The 23,051-nt window shown below is 51.2% G+C and overlaps 5 protein-coding genes across 8 annotated transcripts in view; 2 read left to right on the top strand and 3 right to left on the bottom strand.

Moving 5' to 3' along the window:
* The first annotated feature begins 1,186 nt into the window (after positions 1-1,186).
* LOC114432061 (ALK and LTK ligand 2-like) lies at positions 1,187-3,212 on the top strand. The gene is made up of 6 exons (XM_028399839.1): positions 1,187-1,473; positions 1,599-1,840; positions 2,008-2,061; positions 2,144-2,224; positions 2,593-2,664; positions 3,028-3,212. The coding sequence occupies exons 1-5, from the start codon at positions 1,373-1,375 to the stop codon at positions 2,655-2,657; spliced, it is 543 nt and encodes a 180-aa protein (XP_028255640.1). The 5' UTR covers positions 1,187-1,372; the 3' UTR covers positions 2,658-2,664; positions 3,028-3,212.
* Positions 3,213-6,248: 3,036 nt separating this feature from the next.
* LOC114432039 (SH3 domain-containing YSC84-like protein 1) lies at positions 6,249-10,519 on the top strand. 4 transcript variants are annotated; one of them, XM_028399803.1, is made up of 11 exons: positions 6,249-6,497; positions 7,656-7,766; positions 7,835-7,948; positions 8,040-8,104; positions 8,224-8,243; positions 8,628-8,735; positions 8,817-8,961; positions 9,059-9,140; positions 9,240-9,299; positions 9,916-9,948; positions 10,045-10,519. In XM_028399803.1, coding segments are annotated over exons 1-11 (948 nt in total). In that variant the 5' UTR covers positions 6,249-6,496; the 3' UTR covers positions 10,254-10,519. The 4 variants fall into 4 exon arrangements, with proteins under 4 accessions (XP_028255604.1, XP_028255601.1, XP_028255603.1 ...); XM_028399800.1 differs by having other exon boundaries at positions 6,251-6,497; positions 8,224-8,336; positions 8,607-8,735; XM_028399802.1 differs by lacking the exon at positions 6,249-6,497 and adding an exon at positions 6,525-6,849 and having other exon boundaries at positions 8,224-8,336; positions 8,607-8,735.
* A 280-nt stretch (positions 10,520-10,799) lies between these two features.
* Positions 10,800-13,627, bottom strand: LOC114431688 (solute carrier family 22 member 6-like). The gene is made up of 10 exons (XM_028399275.1): positions 13,384-13,627; positions 13,150-13,247; positions 12,671-12,825; positions 12,294-12,462; positions 12,073-12,175; positions 11,872-12,002; positions 11,597-11,808; positions 11,412-11,520; positions 11,073-11,336; positions 10,800-10,890 (listed from the first exon to the last, which is right to left on the bottom strand). The coding sequence occupies exons 1-10, from the start codon at positions 13,615-13,617 to the stop codon at positions 10,800-10,802; spliced, it is 1,566 nt and encodes a 521-aa protein (XP_028255076.1). The 5' UTR covers positions 13,618-13,627.
* A 5,968-nt stretch (positions 13,628-19,595) lies between these two features.
* LOC114432071 (uncharacterized protein C1orf115-like) lies at positions 19,596-20,459 on the bottom strand. Its single transcript, XM_028399855.1, has 2 exons — positions 19,950-20,459; positions 19,596-19,833 (listed from the first exon to the last, which is right to left on the bottom strand). Exons 1-2 carry the CDS (start codon positions 20,139-20,141, stop codon positions 19,663-19,665), a joined length of 363 nt encoding a protein of 120 aa, XP_028255656.1. The 5' UTR covers positions 20,142-20,459; the 3' UTR covers positions 19,596-19,662.
* Positions 20,460-21,631: 1,172 nt separating this feature from the next.
* LOC114432003 (formimidoyltransferase-cyclodeaminase-like) overlaps positions 21,632-23,051 on the bottom strand; it is a 5,332-nt gene continuing 3,912 nt past the window's right edge. Inside the window, exons 11-14 of the mRNA XM_028399750.1 lie at positions 22,491-22,534; positions 22,215-22,353; positions 22,046-22,141; positions 21,632-21,975 (exon numbers count right to left, since the gene is read on the bottom strand). Coding sequence (XP_028255551.1) covers positions 21,892-21,975; positions 22,046-22,141; positions 22,215-22,353; positions 22,491-22,534 — 363 coding nt within the window. The 3' untranslated portion in view covers positions 21,632-21,891. The remainder of the gene's footprint in view (positions 21,976-22,045; positions 22,142-22,214; positions 22,354-22,490; positions 22,535-23,051) is intronic.

Raw genomic sequence — 23,051 nt, 5'->3', positions numbered from 1 at the left:
GTAAACAGCCCCAGCTTTTATTTTGAAAGGTTCTTTTTGTTCTGTGCATGAACAGAGTGCAGTTCACCTCTCTGACCACTGGGTGGAGCTGTGGATCCATCCAACATGGCAGCTGGCTCAGAGAACCTTAGAGTTCTGTGAGTGTGAAGAACCAGCATCTGTGTGTGTCTCTGTGTGTTAGTGTGTGTGTCTCTGTGTGTTAGTGTGTGTGTCTCTGTGTGTTAGTGTGTGTGTCTGTGTGTGTCTCTGTGTCTGTCTGTGTCTCTGTGTGTGTGTCTCTGTGTCTGTCTGTGTCTCTGTGTGTGTGTGTGTGCAGTCAGACAAACATGGTATTGTCCGTCTGTCCTGGAGGAAAAACACAGCAGAGCCATGAGACTTTTATTTCTGCGAGCTGAACTCGTGTGATTTGGCGTGTGACCTCTGACCCCTGGCTGTGTGTGATGTTCCGTCACACACCTGCTGTTGTTCTTGGCTGTGTGTGTGTGTGTGGCTGCGTCGTCGTGGTAACTGTTAGCTGATGTGTGGAATGAAAACATGCAGCTGGCAGAACGGAACGCCGCCTGGCTCAGGACGTTCCTGCTCCGAGGCGCTGTGGGACTTTCTGCTGGGACCGTCTGATGACCCACAATGCACCACCAACGCTCAGGAGTCCTGTGAGAAGCGGCGAGTCCCTCAGACCGCACAGAGGCGCTTAACAGGCTCCTGGGGGACGCCGCTGACGCTCCTGGAGACGTTCCAGATGTGAAGAGAGTGGAGTTAATGGGCGTGAGAACAAACGGCCTGCACACAGACACACACACACTAACACACACACAGACACACACCACACAGACACACACACACACACACACACATACACACTGACAGAGACACAGACACGCACTGACACACACTGAGACACACTCACACACACAGCATAAACACAGGCTCACTCTCAGCCTGGATCAGATCTGATGGCGGCTGTGTGCGGGGTCAGCGGGTCACGGTGAGGTCACGTGTCCCTGACGGACCCGCGCGCTCCTGCAGTCCTCCTTCCCTCCGCTGAGAGGGAGTGCTGCGCCGCGCGGTGCCTGCTCCCTGTGCGCGCGCCTCTAAGAGTGCTGCCCAAACACGCACGCACCTGCCTCCTCCTCCTCCCCCTCCTCCCCCCGCTCCTGTATTTCCGTGATCTGGCGGCAGAGTTGCGCGCGTGCAGACAGAGACACACACGGAGGGTTACTTGTACAGACGGCGCGCGCGGCTCTGATCGATCAGTCTCAGGAGGTCACCAGGTGAGGCATGAACCCGCGCGGCTCGCTGCCTGCCGCCGCGGGAAGGACCGGCTGAGGAGGAGGATGATGATGAAGAAGAAGGCTCCACGCGCCTGTCTAGGATGCCACCGCTCTGCACGCGGCTCGGATCGACACTAACCCGGGATAGAAAGTTGGAGGAGCCGCTGATCAGGAGGCGCGCGCAGGCGCGCAAAGAGGAGAGGTGAGACACACACACGCGCGCGGTCCTCATCACTAAAGTTTGTCAGAAGTGATGAAGACCACGTGCAGTCTTCAAAATAACACGAACAACCAATCAGTGAGCTCTGACCGCGCGCGTCTCCTCAGGTCTGCACTGATGCTGCTCGCGCGGCTCCCGGTCCTGTCCGCGCTCCTGCTCCTGCTGCTGGCCGCGGGACGCTGCACCGCGGCCGCGCTGCTCAGAGGCGCCGGCACCCGGGCGGAGGGCCGCGTGGACGCGCTGGAGCCGGTCGGCCGATACGCGAGGACGAGGATGGAGACCCCGGCGGGGCTGAGCGGGCACGCGGCGAAGGTCCTGGAGAGGCGGGTCCGGTCTCACCACAGCCCGGGTCAGTATGTCTCAGTGCTGTTAGTGCTGATGGGACCCCGGTCCGCCTGCTTGTGACGCCACTTCCTGTTTGGCCCCTGTGCTGTACTTTGGGGGCCCACTGTGACCTCAGACTGAGACCCTGACACCAGGCGACCAATCACAGCAGTCTGTCCTCCTTCTTTGCAGAGAGTCAGTCCAGAGACCCGCGTCACAAGGAGAAGTTCATCCGACACCTGACAGGTAGGACCGCCAGCGTCCACAGTGTCCGTCCTGCAGTTTGGGACAGTCTGGGACAGAGTGAGACGTGTCTCTTTGTCCGCAGGTCCTCTTTACTTTGACCCTAAGTGCAGGAAGCAGTTCCACCGTCTGTACCACAACACCAGGGACTGCACGGTGCCCGCCTGTGAGTAGCCCCGCCCACCGCCAGCACACGGCCTCTGTGTGTGTGTGTGTGTGTAGAGGCTGAGAGTGTGTTATACTGCGTGTCAGAACAGCAGCAGCTCTGATGATCTGAACTCATGCATGTAGCTCAGTGTTTATCTTGGACAGTGTGTGTGTGTCTGCGAGTACAGGCGTGTGTGTGGCAGGTGAAGCTATGGAGCTGTGGAGGCTCACAGCTGTTTACATCAATCTGACGGTTCACTGGCCTCCCTCTGCGGCTGTTTGTTTCCTTCTCCTGCAGGCTAACGCTCCTTATGCTAAGCTAGGCTAACCCTTGTGACGCTGCAGGTGGTGTCTGTTCTTAGACGCTGTTGTTTGCTTCCTCTGCAGATTACAAACGATGTGCTCGTCTGCTGACCCAGCTGGCCAGGAGCCCGCGCTGCACGCAGAGATAAACAGCCGGTGAGATGCACACACACAGACACACACACACACACACACACACACACACGCCGTGCTGTGTCAGCCTGAGGTCAGAGGTCAGAGCAGGTGGAACCAAACACCACATGCTGACCCAGACTCATCACTGTGAGCACCGCCAGCGATCGGGCGTTTCCATGGAGACCACAGCAGCAACATAAACAGCTCGGGCCGGTGCGGAGCAGAGAGTCAGGAGAACATCACAGTCCGGCCCGCGGAGGACTTCCTGTTCATCACATAGCAGCATCAATCGTTGCCGGGGAAACGAGGCACAGAACCTTCAGAACCATGTGGACCAGTGAGGTGTTTTCTCACTTCCTGTCTCTTCTGGCTTTGTCTTTGCAGAGCCGTTGCCACGACAACCGGGAGGCACACAGTGCAGTGAGGGACTGCAGCCAATGAGGAGTCTCCGTCAGAGCGCTGTGGGCGGGGCGACGGTGGACGATCTGTGGATTAAAAAGACTTCTCAGCATGTTGTTGCTGTTTTCGGGGTGATGGACCCAGAAACGATGTGTTTCCGTTGGACGCTGTGGGCGGAGCCTCTGACAGACAGACTGTGATATTTATAGTGTTTGTGCAGTGTGACAGAGGAATAAAGGTTTGACACGCATGATGTTTGGATTATCTGAACAGAGCTGAAGGAGCTCTCGGTGATGTCATCACTGCTCGTCAGGCCTTATATGGGCCTTGGGGGCGGGGCTTGGGCAGCCACACCCACCAATCTGCAGAAGGTGAAGAGCATTTCAGGTGTTTGATCCTCCACTCTGATTGGCTGGAAGTTTGGGGCGTCCAGGCAACAGGCGTGTTTGACAGTCCATAATTGTTACCGCCATCATCATCATCATCGCCGACCAAACACGGCCCGGTCCCTGTGGTACGCCTGACAGGCCGAACCACATAGCAGCAGTGTGTTGACTTTGGCTGCTGCTGCTGCTGCTCACACACACACACTTACACACACTCTGCTCGGAGCTTTGTCATTAAAGCACAAACCTGTCTGCAGCTGTGTGAGTCTGATCAGACTGTTGCCACGGTAACTGTCACAGCTAACGAGGTGATGATCTGTCTGTCTGACCGCTCACTCATTTCACTGTAATTAACTAAACTGTCAGGTGTGTGTGTCTGTGTGTGTGTTTGCAGTCCGACCAGCTCTGCAGCAGTTTTGGCAACAACTTAGACTCATCTTTACTCTCACAGGTGTGTGTGTGTGTGTGTGTGTGATCAGTGAGGTGAGGTTATGAGGGCCTCATAACAGTAAGACTGCACTCCCCAGTCCTCCACAGGGGGCGCTGTGCTCCATTACTCAGAATGTAAAGAGGACTCTTTCTTTCCAGTGGTCCCTGAATGCACCATGTGAAAATATATATTATCCATTATTTTATTTCCAGAAGTCACATGACAAAGATTCAGAGAGCATTCAGCAGATCTGGGCTGTGTGTGTGTGAGCTGTGTGTGTGTGAGCTGTGTGTGTGTGAGCTGTGTGTGTGTGAGCTGTGTGTGTGTGACCTGTGTGTGTGTGAGCTGTGTGTGTGTGAGCTGTGTGTGTGTGAGCTGTGTGTGTGTGACCTGTGTGTGTGTGAGCTGTGTGTGTGTGAGCTGTGTGTGTGTGTGTGACCTGTGTGTGTGTGTGTGTGTGTGTGTGAGAGCTGTGTGTGTGTGTGTGTGAGCTGTGTGTGTGTGAGCTGTGTGTGTGTGTGAGCTGTGTGTGAGAGCTGTGTTGCGTCGTGTGCAGACAGAAGCAGCTGATCTGCAGATGAATGAGTGTTTCTGTGCGGTGGAGTTCAGGATGAAACCGAGCTGCTTTCACATGATATTACAGCCATGAATCCTGACCCACATGACCACACACACACACACACAGCTCACACACACACACAGCTCACACACACTCACACACACACACAGCTCACACACACACACACACACACAGCTCACACACACACAGCTCACACACACACACACACACACACACACAGCTCACACACACACACACACACACACAGCTCACACACACACACACACACACAGCTCACACACACACACACACACACAGCTCACACACACACACACACACACAGCTCACACACACACACACACACACACAGCTCACACACACACACACACACACACACAGCTCACACACACACACACACACACAGCTCACACACACACACACACAGCTCACACACAGTTCACACACACACAGCTCTCACACACACACACACACACACTCACACACAGTTCACACACACACAGCTCTCACACACACACACACACACACACACAGCTCACACACAGTTCACACACACACAGCTCTCACACACACACACACACACACACACACACACAGCTCACACACAGTTCACACACACACAGCTCACACACACAGCTCTCACACACACACACACACACACACTCACACACACACACACACACAGGTCACACACACACACAGCTCACACACAGTTCACACACACAGGTCTCACACACACACACAGGTCACACACACACACACAGTTCACACACACAGGTCACACACACACACAGCTCACACACACGTTCTGAAGCTTCCATTTAATGCTGCTTCATTCCTTCAGTGTGGAGGTCTGAACATCTTCGCTGTGATGAAGACTTTCAGACGCACTCAGCAGACAGAGATGGAGGGCTGTCTCGGTGGCGCCCCCTGTCTCCACCTGTGTGTGTGTGTTGTGTAACAAACAGGATCGGGCCCTGATTCCTGAGGCAGGTAATGACTAATCTGTGATGAATTACAGCTGAAGCTGTGCCAGGTCTGACTGCTGCTGTCTGCACCACACACACACACACACACACACACACACACACACACACACACACACACACTTTAAATAAACACATTCCTGATGTGACTGCACGCACACAGCGTGTCTGACATACCTGGGAGGGGAGCTGAGATTGACAGCTGCAAGTTTCTGATTCTCTCACACCATGGTGTGTGTGTGTGTGTGAGGCCTGTTCAGCACACACACACACACACACACACACACACACACACACACGCTTGCAGTGGGAACACATCAGGAAGACAAATGGCTGCAGTCAGGCTGATGTTTATCCAGCAGGCTATTTAAAGAGAGGGAAACATTAAAATACTTCACAGTAATAATATTTAACTTCTCCCTCCGTCTGCTCCTCTTCCTCTAAACATACAGAGAGGAGGAAGAGCCGGCGGGGGCGGAGCTTCCGGCCTGATCAGAGCCTATGAGGACAGGCTCAGGTGAGTGTCGGCAGAGCTGAGGACAGGTGAGCATTGGCTGCTGTGGTTTGATGTCTGGTCCTCTGCTGCTCGCCTGTGGCCTGGAAGCAGCATTTATTTTATTTTTAGATTTTTAAAATGTGTTTATTCAGATGATGAGTAACATTTTTTGTGAATAATACTTATTGATTTGTCCTTTTGGTCAATAAAATCCTCCCCCTGCCTGTCACGTGACTCTGGTGTCTTTACAAAATAAAAGCCTGTGCGCGCCTGACAGTTTGAGGTCAGGGCAAAGCGCGGTCACTTTGTCGGTAACGCGCCCAGTGGATCCACAGGGACACACGGGAACGCGCCCAGGCTGACACCTTGGCACGCGAGGCCCGCGCGACCTCTGTCTCCTTAGCAACGCGCTTTCATAAACACCTGTGTGATCTCATTAGCTTCACCTGTTGCCGCTTTACGTGAGGTGTGAGCGGTTTCCGGCTGACAGGTAAGGCGGAAGTGAGGCGAGAAGAGGGAGAGGGACTCGCGCGGCTCACCTGTCAGCAGGTACACAGACGGAGGAGAGGAGCGAACACAAGTGAGTTCATGCCCAGCTGTGGATGTTCTCCACACTTCTGTCTGATGGACATATTGATCAATGTATCTGTGGAACATGTATCGATCAGCTGTGAACATGCGCAGTCGTGTTAGTGCCGGTTTTCCTGGTGATGTGTCGCCGTGGAGGAGCCGTCAGAGCTGCTCGGCTTCCGTCCTTACAGTAACCTTACAGTTCGTCTCGTTAGCTTAGCTTCAGTGTGGAGCCGCCATGTTTCTACAGCAGCCCGGAGCGGACAAACTACCTGCTGCAGTAGAGCCGGCCCGGCATCCGGCGAAGGGACCACCTAGAGGGCGCTAAATCCTCCACACCACGTTAGCTGCTAATGCTAATAGTAAGAAGTGGCTCGTACTTCCTGTTTACAAAGTGGGAACCCGGAAGTGTGAGAGTGTGTTTGTTTTGCTAACATTTGATTGATTTACGCTGCTAGCAGCTATGGTTAGCATCACAAACAGTTAGCTTGGACGTTTGCTAAGGTTAGCTTCAACAGACACATGGATTGGTCTGAAACACACCGTGGTTGTCACATGACGCATGGCTTCAATATTTAGTTTATTATCATTTATTCACTAGAATCACACACACACACACAGACACGCACAGGTACACACACACACACACACACACACACACACACACACACACACACACACACACACACACACACACACACACACACACGCCACAGATACAGGGAGTGAGGCTGTGATTGGTTGATGAGTCCTCAGCAGTGTAGTGATCAGTCTGTTGATGAAGGATCGTCATGGCGACAGAGGTGACTCCACGCACATGCTCAGTGCTGCTGGACATGTGCTGGACACCTCCTAACCACCACAGAGCAGAGTCTGATGGCTCTTCATCAGCGTGGTGAGGATGGTGTCTCCTCCGCCCGGCTGCAGGGCGAGGTGGGGTTGCGTCATGTGTCAGGAATGTGCTGCAGCAGCAGGAGGCATGCTGGCAGACCGGTCTCTGCTGTCCAGAGCTGCAGGACAGGACCTGAAACCAGCCTCTGATTTATCATCAGATTAAAGGAGCAAAGTAATCCAAGTCATGTAATCTGAAAAATCAGAATATACTTAGACTATACTACTGATCTGCTGATCAGTGACCGATCAGACTGTGTGCTCTCGGTGTTTGCAGTGAGTAACCCCATCCCGTCCAACCTGAAGTCCGAGGCCAAGAAAGCCGCCAAGATCCTCAGAGACTTCACTGAAATCTCCAGCAGGAACGGGCCGGACAAGCTCATCCCAGGTAAACCCGCCTCCACGGGCAGCTCTGTGTCCGTCGCTGTGTGTGAGATGTGTGTGTCTGTGTTGTAGCTCATGTGATCGCGAAGGCCGAGGGTCTGGCCATCATCTCCGTCATCAAGGCCGGCTTCATGATCACAGCCAGAGGCGGCAGCGGCATCGTCATCGCCAGGCTCGCCGACAGACGTAAGAAGAGTCATCAGCACCGGCCCGTGCAGATTCTTTGACCATGAATCACACACACTCTGACTCTGACTGTGTGTGTGTGTGTGTTCAGGTTGGTCGGCACCTTCAGCCATCGGCATTGCAGGCCTGGGCGGAGGCTTTGAGATCGGGGTGGAGGTGACTCTTCTACTTTTACTTCATCAGATAAAAATAGAACGTGATTCAGCTCTTTGCGCCTGTCCTTGAACGCACCGCGCACACCTGTTGAAGTGTGTAAATAAGATGGCTGCCCGCAGGTGTCGGACCTGGTGATCATCCTGAACCAGCGCAGGGCCATCGAGGCCTTCACCAAGGGCGGGAACCTGACGCTGGGTGGGAACTGCACCGTGGCCGTGGGCCCCGTGGGCAGGTGGGTTCCTGCTGCGTCTGTGCTGTGTTTACTGTTGCTGTAAATTACAGGTTTGCTGCTGCCCGCGGGGCGTTCGCTGACAGTGTGGGTTTGTGGGTTTGACTTTCCAGACTGGCAGGCTGATTTTAGAATAATGAGGTCTTCGTGGTTTCAGGGCGCGTGTGTGTGTGTGGGCGTGGCCAGCCTGCTGACATCAGCAGCACGTTAGCGCCTCCACACTGCAGTAAGACAGGTTTGTGGTCATTTTGTGCGTCTGTGTGTGCGTGACAGGAACGTGGAGGCCGACGTGGCCCTGCGCAGCACCGCCGCCGTCTTCACCTACTGCCGCTCCAGGGGCCTGTTTGCAGGGATTTCTCTGGAAGGATCCTACCTGATCGAACGCAAAGAAACCAACCGCAAGTACGACACTCGCCGCCTCCACCCGCGCCTGCCGCGTGCCTCCGCTCAGTGCTTCATTCTGATTGGATGATTGGCTTGCAGGTTCTACGCCCAGGACGTCCGTGCGTCCGGCATTTTGAATGGAGACGTGGAGCCACCGTCGGAGTGCTACGACCTGTACCACGTCCTGGAGTCCTACACCGAGGCGTACACCGCGGACTGGACCAGCAAGAACCTGCGCCTGAAGGTCTGAAGGTTGCTGTCACTTCAGCTGAGTGCTTCGTCTGCAGTGTGTTCACTGTGTGTGTGTTCACTGTGTGTGTGTTCACTGTGTGTGTGTCCAGTCATCTGGTCCTCCATCCAGGCCTCCAGCTCCGCCCCAGCAGACGGCGTCAAGCAGCTACCGATCGCCGGCCACCGACGCTGGTAAACCTCCTACACAGCTGTTTGTGTTGTTTGTTTATTGTTTGTTTATTGTTGTATAACCCTGTGTGTGTGTCTGTGTGTGTCTGTGTGTGTGTGCAGGAGGAGGAAAGAAAAACGCTCTCTACCCGAGCATCTCCGTCTACAAATCTGAAACCTCAGGTGAGTTCTCCATCACCGACTCTTCCTTCTTGTTCTTCTCCCCTTGTTTGTCTCCTTGTTTCCTTCATTGTGTCCTTGTTTCCTTCATTGCGTCCTTGTTTCCTTCATTGTGTCCTTGTGTCCTGCTTCACCTTCTTCTGGTCTGTTTGCTCAGTCTAGAAGGTTCTCACAGAGGCATAGAAGCCAGGTGTGTACTCAGGTCTGTTATTAACTCATGACCTTGATGAAGCAGCGTGTGTGTGTGTGTGTGTGTGTGTGTGTGTGTGTGTGTGTGTGTGTGTGTGTGTGTGTGTGTGTGTGTGTGTGTGTGTGTGTGTGTGTGTGTGTGTGTGTGTGTGTGTGTGTGTGTGTGTGTGTGTGTGTGTGTGTGTGTGTGTGTGTGTGTGTGTGTGTGTGTGTGTGTGTGTGAATAATTAATCTGAATGTGTGGATCGTCTGTGTTCAGTCTACAGGACGTGACTGTCAGCTCTGAGGCTGCAGCGCCCCCCAGTGTTCACACAGTGTCTCTGTGCAAAGTAACAGACATCAGCTGCAGATCAGCCAATCACTGTGATTGTTTTTGTCATGTGACTGCTGCTGAATTTCTATATATATAAAGTTTTTGTCTCTGTTTCAGGCCAGTTTGGCTCCAGGAGCTCTCAGACTTACGGTAGAAAGCTTTTCACTTTGTGTCGTTGTTGTTGTCACACATTCGTGTGTGTGTGTGTGTGTTACAGTAAAATATAATTTAATGCACCCCCTGCAGGTGGTGCATCGTCAGCAGGTGGCGCCTCGGGGCAGCTGGTTGTCACGGCAACCCACCCCTTCACAGGGCAGCAGCCCGGCGACCTGAGCTTCGTCCCCGGCGACCGCATCACCGTTCTCACCAAGACCGAGTCGCAGTACGACTGGTGGGAGGGGCAGCGGGACGACGGACAGGTCGGGATCTTTCCTGCAAACTTTGTCACATACTGAGGTGGCCCCCTGCTGGTGTTAGATGGGAACTGCATGTACACTGCTGCTGTAGAGAGAAACGGGATGATGTTACAGTGCTTCTAGGTGGAGCTCTATGTTTTCAGGTTTCCTACCTGAGCCTGCACTTACTCCACTCTGTGAAACAAAGAGGGGATCATGTTTCCTTCAGTATTTAAGGTTCTGCTGGAAGTTCTTATTATATGTACACTTTTTTATTGTGGTGTTTTTGGGTGTAAGAATCCACAAATAAAACTATTTTAATGGTACACGTTTTTCTTTTTGATCTTTTATAAGGTATAACAATAAAACACTTTGTCTAAACAAATATAAAGAAATGTAGAAAATGTAGATAGTTCACAGAAATTGTGTTGTTGCAGTTCAGAGTTTGTCCTGCAGAGGGGGCTGTGGTCACCAGTCTGTCATGTTGTTGTTGTTCGTACTCTGATACTAAAACTCTGACAACTGATGAGAGAGGAGTTTGTTTATTATCACTGATGAAAACAACAACAACAACAACAACATGACAACAATGAGTACAAGTCCTCCTCAGACTGTGTTCATCAGTCCTGTGTGTGTGTTCGCTGTGTGTGTGTCCTCCTTCTCTGTGGGGGGCAGCTCCAGCTTCCTGCTTTGGCTCCTGAAAACACACACACACACACACACTGTAAATGAACAGGAACGCTCAGTGTTTTTTTCCCTAACTTTCTGATGGTCTTTGAATGCATCACCAAACATTCAGCGTGATTGGCTGTCGTCCTCCTGTGCACAGTAACACTGTAAAAATGCGAAGGGTTAAATATCTGTGTGGATGACGCTCACCGTGTCCGGACCGTCGACGTGCTCGGGGTGCCCAGGCAGGGTGGGCGGGGCCAAGGCTGCCTGTCACAGTCCTCCACCGAATCAGGAAGTGGGACGCCGCTGGTCTCCGGGAGCAGCAGGCACAGGCCGCAGCCTATGATTGGTCCGCTGCTGTACGCCACCATGGCAGCCAATGAGATGGCTCCATCGGAACTAGGGGGAACGAGGGTGTTGACCAGACAGCCGACACGGAAGCAGAGGTTGACGAGCGACACGCAGCGCTGCCTGAGTCAGAGTGACATCACACCACTGTGAGGACGCTGGTGAACAGGTGTGAAGACGTGCGGCGCCGCTTCCTACCTGACCACCGTGGGGAAGAGCTCGATGCTGTACAGCGTGGAGATGAAGATGGCCGCCAGGATGCAGAGCTTCCCCAGCAGAGCCAGGCTCATCACCAGGATGGGCTCACCTGCACAGGTCAGCACACAGACAGCTGATGCTAACATGCTAACAGATGTTGTGATGTGAAGCGGACGTCTGCTCACCGCAGGACTGGGACAGCAGCAGCGACAGGAAGCAGGCCACGCCGCTCAGGAACAGGGCCAGCATGCTGATCGGCCGGCGGCCCAGGCGAATCAATGGGACGAGGAGGCAGGGAGCCTCTGATAGGCCGGAGAAGAACTGGGCGGAGTAAATGCCGACGCCGAACGAGCCGATGTTCATGCAGATCCCGAAGTAGGTCAGCGCTGAGGCGACGCTGCAGGAGGAAGACCTTTAACTGACGCATGTGAACTTTATTTTGAAAAGGTGTGGGCGGTACCTCAGGTAGCTCATGATTGACAGCCGCAGCAGGACAGTCGGGTGTCTCAGGTGGATGATGTCACTGGGGGCAAGGTCCTCCCTCTGCGCTTCAGTGGCTTTCTGCAGGTCAGACCAGGCCGAGTCCAGCAGCTACACACACACATATACAGCAGTTGACTCATTATCACACTGAGGTGAAAGGTCAGCCATGTTTGTTTACCAGGTCCAGACACTGTTTGTCTGCAGGGCTGTTGCCACGGTAACGCTGCAGGATGTCAGTCCTCCTCTTCAGCAGCAGCCAGCGAGGGGACTCCGGGATGGACCTGTGGAGACAGACGGAGACAGACGGAGACGCTTCAGCGGCGGCCTCTGACAGGAGGCGGGGCCTCTGAGGAGGCGGGGCCTCTGACAGGAGGCGGGGCCACAGACGGAGCAGCTTACAGGTAGAACGGCAGGCAGACGAGCTGCGGTAGCGACAGCGCCAGGTGCAGCTGCCTCCAGGTGGGGCTGAGCCAGGCCAGGGGGGCTCCGCCCATCGTCCCCAGGCTGAAGCAGAACGGCAGGAAGGCCGGCGGCCAGAGGCGGGCGGCAGGCAGAGTCCACTCCACCGCTGCAACACACACACACACAGGGAGTGGGTTTCTGGGACACAGGTCACATGTCTGAGTCTGAAGCTGTGAGTGCGTGTCGGAGCATGCCGGTAATTGATGGCCTCTGTGGAGCTCAGCAGCTGGAGGTCAGAGGTCAGGAGCGCTGGCTTCCTGAGCGAGCCTCCCACAGTGGGCGCATCACATCAGAGACGTGTGGCTCAGGTTTACCCAGGCTGAAGGCGCAGATGTTGATGCAGCAGCAGCAGACGCCCGTCAGGCAGCGGATGGCGAGGAAGAGGAGCGGCTGAGGAAGCACGGCGGGCACCAGACCACACACGGCGTGCAGGAAGACGGAGGCCAGGAGCACCGGGCGCTTCCCGTACCTGCAGAGGGAGGAGGTCAGGAGTGTGTGTGTGTGTATAGGTGTGTGTGTGTGTGTGTGTCTGTGTCTGTGTCTGTGTGTGTCTGTGTCTGTGTGTGTCTGTGTCTGTGTGTGTCTGTGTGTGTGTGTCTGTGTCTGTGTCTGTGTGTGTGTGTCTGTGTCTGTGTGTGTCTGTGTCTGTGTGTGTCTGTGTCTGTGTGTGTCTGTGTGTGTGTCTGTGTGTGTGTGTGTGTCTGTGTCTGTGTGTGTCTGTGTCTGTGTGTGTCTGTGTCTGTGTGTGTCTGTGTGTGTGTCTGTGTGTGTCTGTGTGTGTGTGTGTGTGTACCGGTCAGATAATGCTCCTCCAATCAGAGAGCCCAGCAGCAGCCCAACCATGAAGACAGTCTGACCATAAGACAACCAGCCTGTCCAAGCACACACTGCCTGACACACACACACACAGACACACACAGACACACACACACACACACACACACACGGTGATTAACGGAGCTCTGAATGATTTCTCGTCCTCGTTCTTCTTCCTCTCTGTAAATAAACTCTCACAGTCTGGACTCACATCTCGGCTCCTCCAACCTGCTTCACCCGCAGAAACTTCTCCGCTCTCTGATTGGTTGCTCTCTCCTCCCGGTGTCTCAGTTCCGCGCCAAGACTCAGACGCGCCGGTACCGTTGTCATGACGACACGTTTCACCGGCGACGGCGTCCGTGAAAATGTCGAGGAAGAAGAGGAAAGAGTTGAAGAAGAAGACGAGAGAGAGGCGGCAGTAGACGGAGAGCTGCAGCGGAGACATGGGAGCTCTGAGTGTGTGAGTGTGTGTGTGTGTGTGTGTGTGTGTGCAGCTGCTGCTGTCAGCAGGACGCTTCTTCACTCCGCCTCCATGATCCCCTGTAAGGAGGAGGTCCTCCAAGATGGCGACCGTAGCAGACGCATGTTTTCATGGTTGAGCAGTGTCTCGAATCTCTGTCCTCTGGTATCGTTGGTCCTAACATGATGCTTTAAACACCTACAACCAGTGTTAAACAGTCTCTCTCTCAGATTTTTGGAGTTCCCTTAAATGCTAACAAGACTTCAACAAGCTCTTCAGCTGCTGCTCCTGCCTCAGTCCACATGGATCATGACTACAAAGCTCTGAAACTGCGACCGAGATGTGCGTGCTGATAATCTGGAGGACATGATCACAAAGCGTGCAGTGAGCATCGAAGCTTTGAAAAATCAGTGGATTTTGCATTTGCAGAAGTTGAATCACTTAAGTGTGATGTGAAGGAAATCAAACTGCATCAGAAGGTATGAACAGCAGATAGACCTGCAGCAAAAGCTCGATGAGGCTGAAAGATGCGGCAGGATGGAACCTCAGACTCCACGGCGTCCCTGAAGGTAGCGCAGAAGACATCAAAGCCAAAGTCATCAACATTCTCAACTTCAACTTCTCAGCAGAAAATTGCAGAAAACATTGATATTGTCCACCGCCTTGGGAAGAACCAGGGACCTGAAAACAGACCCAGGACCACCTTTGTCCACTTTACTAACAGGTCTTCAAGAGATCTTCTGTGGCGAATACCTCAAAACTAACAGGCTGAGGTTCGCTGAAGATCCAACAGTGGATGACAAGGCTACACGCAACAAGCTGTGGTCCATGATTGCAGCGGCTGGAAAGATGGAAAGAAGGCTCACCTCACAGGTACTCGAACACCCGGACTGTTCGCAGGTGAACACATCACCCTCCACTGTGGCTCCCCACGCCTGAAGGACTTTACTTTGCCTTTTTTCGAGGTTATTGATCCTTGTTGCATTATTGTACTTGCAAAACTCTTGTGTCTTCTTTCTAGAAGAAGCAGTATGCTAAGGACATAACAAAACTCAAGAGTCACCATATTACATTGGTTTGTTACTATAGTAGCAGAGGACAAGTCAAGGTGTTTTTCCTTTATATACATTTTAAAGAAAGTCTCCCACTCTGCACCTTATTTTTATAATACACAAGCTGAAAAGTTGCCACACTTAATGTTTTTCACCCACAGGGAGACAGTTTTGCAGATATACAGCCTGATTTACCATTATAACCCTTTAATGGATAGAGATTATTCTTTTAGTACTTGATCTTTTCTTCACTGTCTTTCTCTGTGTTTCCTCTTGAGACAGAATGTCAAACGAAAAGCTTTATTTTTATTTGCAAAACACCAAAAAACGGATTTTTCCTTTTTTCAGGAGTCACAGTCAGTTATGGACGATGGTTATGGAGGGCTCAGTGGGGCGACGACATGTGGTTTTCTCATGGCTCAGAGCGAGCGGCAGGTACTGCTGTTTTGAAGAACTCCTTTAATGGAGGTGACCCTACAGGTCATGTCTTTATTTTGGTTATTAATACCAATGAGACTTTAATCTTACTTGTTAACCTTTATGGGTATAATTCGAAGGTTGAGAACGACAAATTGTTTGATTATTTCAACATTCTTGAGAACATACTCTAGCTCACTTGTCAAGGCAAAAAGGGCTGAAGAAGAAAACATTGTCTCAAAAATAACAAGCTCATGGAAACTTAACTGAAAATGATCGTCACCAATTAATCAACCTACTAAACCAGTTAGATGACATTTATAGGTGGAAGGCTGAGGGGGCTGTGTCAGAAGTAGGAGGAGATGGCTAGAGGAAGGATTTCAAGCTAAAAGTAATACCATACAAAAATTCAATATTAATGGCAATGTTACAGATGAGCCCGGACAAACAGCTAAATATTGCTCTGACTTTAAACTGTATGATTCTGAATACTGCGAAGAGCTACCTGTCAATTCATGGATTCTGTTGTAAGATAAGATAAGATAAGACAAAACTTTATTAATCCCGAAGGAAATTCTTGTGCCAGAGGTATCAAGTTACATTACATGCAGTTAAGTACAGAGTATCAGAGTATAAGTGTCACTGTAATCCAAATCAGAGTACAGTACACAGTATGAGCACAATATATGATGCATGGTACAAATATGGAGATGTGAGGTGCTAAGTAAACATAAATATAGACCAGTGGAGGGAATGACAGTGATGCCTGACATGATTATCCAGCTCCTCTCCTACAGAAAGGGGAGGAGTTATACAGTCTGATGGCCTCTGGCAGGAAGGACCTCCTGTGGCGTTCTGTGCTGCTCCTCGTAGTCTCAGTCTACGGCTGAATGTGCTCCTGTAGGACAGCAGTGTGTCCTGCAGGGAATGAGACGTGTTGTTACGAATACTGAGGAGTTTCCTCAGCATCCTCCTCTCCGTCACCTCCACCACAGACTCCAGCTCCACTCCCAGCACCGAGCCAGCCTTCCTAATGAGCTTGTTGAGTCTGTTGGTGTCGGCCGTCTTCATCCTGCTGCCCCAGCACACTACAGCGTAGAAGATGACGCTGGAGACCACCGAGTGGTAAAACATCTGCAGCATGGTCTGGCAGACGTTAAAGGACCTGAGTCTCCTCAGTAGATACAGGCGACTCTGTCCCTTCCTGTATATTGCCTCTGCGTTTGTGGACCAGTCCAGTTTGTGGTCAATGTGGACACCCAGGTATTTGTAGCTGTCCACAATGTCCACGTTGGTACCCTTGATGCTGACTGGGTTTGGGAGTGTCTGGTGCTTCCTGAAGTCCACCACCAGCTCTCTTGTCTTTGTGACATTCAGCTGCAGGTGGTTCTGTCCACACCACTCCACAAAGCTGTCCACCACACTCATATACTCCGCCTCCCGACCTCTGCTGGTACAGCCCACAATGGCAGAGTCATCCGAGAACTTCTGCAGGTGGCAGGACTGTGAGCAGTGTCTGAAGTCCGATGTATAGAGTGTGAACAGGAATGGAGACAGTACCGTGCCCTGGGGTGCCCCCGTGCTGCTCACTATCGTGTCCGAGACGGTGTTCCTCAGCCTCACAAATTGTGGTCGACCTGTAAGATAGTTAGTGATCCAGGTGACCAGTGGGGTCTCTACCTGCATTTCCAGGAGCTTCCTATTCAAAAGGGCAGGCTGCACGGTGTTAAACGCACTGGAAAAATCAAAGAACATGATTCTAACAGTGTTACCTGCCTCCTCCAAGTAGGTGTGTGCTCTGTGCAGCAGGTAGATGATGGCGTCCTCCACTCCAATACGGGGCTGGTAAGCAAACTGCAGGGGGTCCAGCGATGGTTCCACAACAGCACGCAGGTGTTTCAGGACCAGCCTCTCCAGAGACTTCATCACATGTGAAGTCAGAGCAACTGGTCTGTAGTCGCTGTGTGTGCTTGGATGTTTGGTCTTGGGCACAGGAACAAGGCATGTTGTCTTCCACAGGGCAGGGACAGTCATCAGGCTCAGACTCAGGGAGAAGATGTGCTGGAAGACCCCACACAGCTGTGTGGCACAGTCCCTGAGTACTCTGGGGCTGAGTCCGTCCGGTCCTGCAGCTTTTCCCGGTCGTAGGCGACTGAACTCCCTCCTCACATCTTCTGTGGTGATGGTAACTGTGGACACAGAAGAGCAGAGAGAGAGATCTGATGGGGGAGGGTGGGGGGTTGTTAATGGAAGGTGGGGTAAGGGGGGCAGGGTGATGTTATTGATTGGAGGGTGAGACTGGTTAGTGTGGTTAGGGGGAGGGGGAGGAGGAGGAGGTACATTGTTGTTATCGACAGGTGTTAATGGTGCATCACAGGGAGGGGGAGGGGGAGGGTGGTCAGGGAGTGGACTGTCAAACCTGTTGAAGAACAGGTTCAGCTGGTTGGCCTCCTGCAGATCTCCATCCATCAGCTGGTCAGAGATCCTATTGAGGCCGGTGATGGTTCGCATGCCACTCCATACCTCCCTCAAGTTGTTCCGGGCAGGTTGGCTCTCCAGCTTCCTCCTGTAGCTCTCCTTGCCCTCTTCAATCTTCTCCTTCACCTCTGCCTGGGCCCTCCTCATCTCCTCTCCGTCTCCACTCAAGAAGGCTGTCTTCTTCCTGTTGAGTGATGCCTTGATGTCCTTTGTCACCCATGGTTTATTGTTTGGAAAGCAGCTGTGTCAGTCGACTGGCTGGTGATACAACCTTGTTTCTAAACAATAGCTCAGGGTCCTTTAGCTATCCATGTGATAAATACTTTTTCTCTTGCATCTGGACTTTGCTTGAATATTAAGAAATGTGAGCTGCTTGCTCTTAAACCCTGTAATACCCCCTGTATTTGTAGTATACCTATAAAAGACTCTGTTACTTACCGCGGAATAGTCATTAATAAAGAGAAGGAAACCAGATGTGATTTAAATTTTAATTCAATTATTGATAAAACCCAAAAAAAACTTCATCAGTGGCTTCAGAGAGATTTGTCTTTGAGAGGCAGAGTCTTATGAACCAAAGCTGAGGGCATAGCCTCACATATGCTGCTTCATCCCTTGACATTAACAGGGTTTTAAAAGTTATCGACAAAATGCTGTTTAACTTCACCTGGAAAAACAAAACTCACCACATTAAAAAATCAGTGATAATGAACATATGATGAAGGTGGCCTTTGACACCTTAAATAATACCTTCAAAATCAAGTGGCTTAGACAATCTGTCAAGAACCATCTTCTATTTGGAATTTCATACCAAACTTTATTTTTTCTCAAGTAGGTGGTTTGAACTTTCTTTTATTTTGTAACTACAATATTGAAAAAGTCCCTTTAAAGTGATCTTATTTTCATCAACAGGTCTTTGATTTATAAACATAGATATTACATTTGGAATAATAAGGACATCTTACACAGGAACAAATCTTTATTTGACCCTTTCTGGTTTAATCACAACATTCTTCTGGTCCATCAGTTATTTAACTCCAACGGCTCACTGTATACATATGAAGCATTTACCTTAAGATATAATGTCTTATTTCCTCTTAGTGAATTTAATGTTGTTATAAATGCGATCCCGGCTGGTATCCTTATGTTATTTAGAAGCAGGACAGACTCCAACATTGCTGCCTATAGATCCTACCAAACATGGAATTGGTCAGATTTGTTTCTCCTCAACACGCAACAGTAACCGAGCTATACGTGCTTTATTCCAAAACAAAACTGTTTCTATTCCATATCTGGTTTCTTACTGGAATAATTTAAAAAGCAACCTTGACTGGAAGAAGATCTGGAGCTGACCTGCAGATACATGATCAATAATAAAATAAAAGAAGTGTCTTTCAGAATCATTCACAGAGTTTACCCCTCTAAAGTCTTTTTTGCACAACGTTTTAAAAATATTCCTGATACCAGCTGCTCTTTTTGTTCGGGTTCCTCTGAAGACGTCTTTCATTTGTTTGGGTCTTTGCTTCTTCCACCAGCTTCTGGACAGATGTCTGGAATTTGATTTCCTCTTCTATTGATCCAGATTGTTCCCTTTGTTTGGAGAATGTTTGGCTTCATGACCTTTTCACTCACAAAGACTAATCAATATTACCTCATTAATCTTATTATTTTGTTATCTAAATGGTATATACACAAATGTCGTTACACAAATCAAAAACCTGTTTTGGTTGCATTTAGGAATGAGGCCAAACATACTATAGAAAATCTCTTAATTTGAAAGCTATAAAGACTTTACGTTTATGTGCTCTATACAATATTTTTGTATAATTCTCATTGTAAAAATAATGTTTGTATATGTATCCCCCTGGCACTGTTCCTTGTCTAAGTTCTAATAAAGGTAAAAAAAAAAAAAAAAATCCCCTGTAAGGAGGCAGCACCGCCGCACAGCGACACCTGCTGGACAGAGCGGGGACAGCGAGGAGGAGGAGGATGATGAGGAGCAGTGAAACAGCAGCAGCGTCTGGTTTGTAGTTTTTTATTAAACTCAGAGCAGCCGTCAGCCTTTAACACTACATCAACCAAACGATCATCGTCTGTGCTCAGGGCCGCCGTCCCACCATGCTTTGCTGCCGCTGGCTCGCTGAGCCCCCGTCGCCACCGTGGCCACCGTGGAGAGCGGCGTGGAGTACGAGGACGCCATCATCTGCAGGCCGGCCAGCAGGCAGCGCCAGCTGAAGCGCAGCGCCTTGCCCATGTTCTGCCACCACAGAAGAAGAAGAGGCTTTACTTCCTGTTTCTGTCACATGACCAGTGAGGTCACAGCGGGGTCAGGTAACTGAGCGTGTGTGTGTGTTGGGTCAAAGGTCCTCTCACCTTCCTGTACCTCTTGTACCTCCTCTTCTTCTTCCTCTTCTTCTCCTCCTTCCTCCTCCTCCTCTCCTCCACCGTCTCCTCCTCCTCCTCCTCGCTCAGCGGCTCGTATTTGTCCGGCAGGACGCTGAAGTAAACCTCTCTGCAGGTTTTGTGCGGCCTCCTGGCGGCCTCCTCCTCTTCCTCCTCCTCCATGGGCGCGCTGCTCCTGGTCTGGCTGCTGTGTTCAGGCAGGAGGACTTTGGAGTGAGGAGGAGGAGTCAGAGGAGCAGCCCGAGGCTCCGGCAGACCAGGATTACAGCAGGAATGTTTGACTGAACCAACACAAACTCAGACAGAAACTCCGTGTGTGTCTCCACCGAGCGTCTCCGAGTCCCTGAACACACCGGCCGCCCTGCAGGTCAAAGGTCACCGGTTATCTTGTGACAGGAAGTGTCGCCTTCAGGACAAACTGAAACCTTTACCAACCTCCGATCAAACAGAGGCGTGTGTGTGTGTGTGTGTGTGTGTGTCTGTGTGTGTGTGTGTGTGTGTCTGTGTGTGTGTGTCTGTGTGTGTGTGTGTGTGTGTCTGTGTGTGTCTGTGTGTGTGTGTGTGGTGCGAGTGTGTGTGTGTGTGTCTGTGTGTGTCTGTGTGTCTGTGTGTGTGTCTGTGTCTGTGTGTGTGAGTGTGTGTGTGTCTGTCTGTGTGTGTCTGTGTGTGTGTGTCTGTGTGTGTCTGTCTGTGTGTGTGTGTGTGTTTTATTGTGAAAAGTCATAGAATAAAAACAAACGCTTTTATTTTCCTAACCGGAAGTGTGGTTAGCGCCATGACAGCGTGTTTCCGGTTCTCCTGCGCGGGTTGAAGCAGCCTTTATTGATCAAAAGTTGAACAACGTTCCAAACAGCGTCATACCCTAAAGATCAAAGTTTAAAGAAGACCTAGCACAGATGCTAACAGGGCTGACGCTCCAGTTTGCTGCTTTAACCCTCCTGTAGTTACAAAGTGCCTCCACAAGATGGCGGTGTAGAGGCAGAGCTGAGCTCCACTTAGACAGAAGAGTCAGAGATTCAACATTAACTCCTCATTGATTTTTAACAACGATGGTAAATATAAAACTACTGTTACACAACAGATTAAACAGATTAAAGCGGATTAAAGCGGATTAAAAGGAAGCACGCAGGCTGCTGCACTTTGCTCCTCACGGGATTCGAACCAGCAAACTAACAGACTGAACTTTTCCAAGAGCTTAATTCGAGGCAGCTGGACTCCAGCATTGTTTTTTGACGTTTCTCCCCCAGGTGGCTTCTTCAGTTCTGCTACTGTTCTGGTTGGAATCTGAGCTTTATGTGTTCAGGACCTCTGTGGGTGGATCTTGCAGGAACTCACACTAAGACTAAGATCCCTGTAGCTGGTTAATGGTCAGTTAACGACCAGAACCTGTGTCGGGCCTGTGCAGGACCAGCTGACGGCCCAGCCTTAGAGTTTGAATGAAGGGGTGAAGGGACAGAGGTGTGAACAGGTGAGAGCTGATGCCTCGGACCTCCTCCTCTGTTTAAAGAGGGGTTTTTCCAATTTCACATGCACACGTGGACAAAACTGTTGGTACCCCTCTTTAAAGGAAAGAAAACCCCACAATGGTCACAAAAAGAGGGCGCTGTGTGTGCATGTGTTGTTGTGGAAAGATGGAGGAAGACTCGTCACACTGATGGAATCACTTCATCTTTAATCTGTTCACATCATGAGGAGCTTCAGATCAATAATGTTCAGACGCCATGATTTACAGCTGATAACAAACAGTGATCGATCAATAAAAATCATTTATAATCTGCTTTAATGTAACATTCACTTGATTCACCACCAGGGGGAGACAGAGCAGCCTCTCCTGTGTGCTGATTGGTGCATTTTATCCTGTAACAGTAGCTACGTTAGCATCACATTAGCATCACATCCCAAGTGCTCCCTGTCACTTCCTGCTCTCTGCGGCAGCGAGCACAGCAGCGGCGCCATCTCTGGCCTGCTGCAGCAGCGCGCCCGCCATCCTCTCCGTCTGAAAGACAAACAGACTCGGTGACCTTTAATCATCACGTCAGGCGTTAGAGGAGCGCGCGGCGACTCACGGCTGCTTTGAAGGCGCCGTCCGTGACGTCTTTGAGGTTGATCATGACGTTGAAGTACGCACCGTACGCGCCCGCCTCCAGCGCTTTAGCTGCCACCTGCAAACACAGCGGCGTCTTACTGCGGCGTCCTGTCAGGCGTCCATCAGTAGAAACAGCGTGCGTGTCTCACCTGAGCGTCCGACTTGCAGCCGATGTTTCCGTGGGCGGCCATTTCCATCAGCGGCGGCCAGAGGGCGCTGATCCTCTCGGCGAGGGCCAGCGGGACGCCGACGGCTCGCTGCAACCCGTCCTGCAGCGCCGCATCTCTCCTGACATCACAGCACAAACATGTAACGTAAACATGCACACAGACCTGGAAATGGTTTGTGGTCGCTCTGAGGTCATCAGAGCGCCATCAGAGCGCCATCAGAGCGCCATCAGAGCGGCCTCAGAATGACCTCTTCACCTTTTCACTTCCTCTGCGGTGGACTTCGGCAGTTTCAGCGCCGCCTGCAGCAAAACACAGAAGTTTAGATGCATGAGCGTGTGTGTGTGTGTGTCAATGTGTGTGTGTGTCTGTGTGTGTGTCTGTGTGTGTGTGTGTGTGTGTGTGTCTGTGTGTGTGTGTGTGTGTGTGTCTGTGTGTGTGTGTGTCTGTGTTTGTGTCTGTCTGTGTGTGTGTGTGTGTCTGTGTGTGTGTCTGTGTGTGTGTGTGTGTCTGTGTGTGTGTCTGTGTGTGTGTGTGTGTGTGTGTGTGTCTGTGTGTGTGTGTGTGTGTGTCTGTGTGTGTGTGTGTGTGTGTCTGTGTGTGTGTCCGTGTGTTTGTGTGTGTGTGTCTCCGTTTGTGTGTCTGTCTCTGTTGTGTCTGTGTGTGTGTGTGTGTGTGTCTGTGTGTGTGTCTGTCTGTGTGTGTGTGTGTGTGTGTGTGTGTGTGTCTGTGTGTGTGTGTGTCTGTGTGTGTGTGTCTGTCTGTGTGTGTGTGTTGTGTGTTGTGTGTGTCTGTGTGTGTGTCTGTGTGTGTGTGTGT

The sequence above is a fragment of the Parambassis ranga genome, chromosome 2 (genome assembly GCF_900634625.1).
Source record: "Parambassis ranga chromosome 2, fParRan2.1, whole genome shotgun sequence".
NCBI lineage: Eukaryota > Metazoa > Chordata > Actinopteri > Ambassidae > Parambassis > Parambassis ranga.
Note: the sequence above shows the minus strand (reverse complement) of the source record. Positions and strands in the feature narration are given on the sequence as shown.

Coding starts and splice junctions, on each gene's coding strand:
- LOC114431688 (XM_028399275.1), bottom strand. CDS start 13,617: ATGTCTCCGCTGCAGCTCTCCGTCTACTGCCGCCTCTCTCTCGTCTTC. Junction 12,176..12,293: donor GTCTGCCTGCCGTTCTACCT/GTAAGCTGCTCC, acceptor CTGTCTCCACAG/GTCCATCCCGGAGTCCCCTC. Junction 12,003..12,072: donor ACAAACAGTGTCTGGACCTG/GTAAACAAACAT, acceptor GTGTGTGTGTAG/CTGCTGGACTCGGCCTGGTC.
- LOC114432071 (XM_028399855.1), bottom strand. CDS start 20,141: ATGGAGGAGGAGGAAGAGGAGGAGGCCGCCAGGAGGCCGCACAAAACC. Junction 19,834..19,949: donor GGTACAAGAGGTACAGGAAG/GTGAGAGGACCT, acceptor CTGTGGTGGCAG/AACATGGGCAAGGCGCTGCG.
- LOC114432039 (XM_028399800.1), top strand. Junction 7,767..7,834: donor GCCGGACAAGCTCATCCCAG/GTAAACCCGCCT, acceptor TCTGTGTTGTAG/CTCATGTGATCGCGAAGGCC. Junction 8,736..8,816: donor CGCAAAGAAACCAACCGCAA/GTACGACACTCG, acceptor ATTGGCTTGCAG/GTTCTACGCCCAGGACGTCC.
- LOC114432061 (XM_028399839.1), top strand. CDS start 1,373: ATGCCACCGCTCTGCACGCGGCTCGGATCGACACTAACCCGGGATAGA. Junction 1,474..1,598: donor CAGGCGCGCAAAGAGGAGAG/GTGAGACACACA, acceptor GCGTCTCCTCAG/GTCTGCACTGATGCTGCTCG. Junction 2,062..2,143: donor GTTCATCCGACACCTGACAG/GTAGGACCGCCA, acceptor CTTTGTCCGCAG/GTCCTCTTTACTTTGACCCT.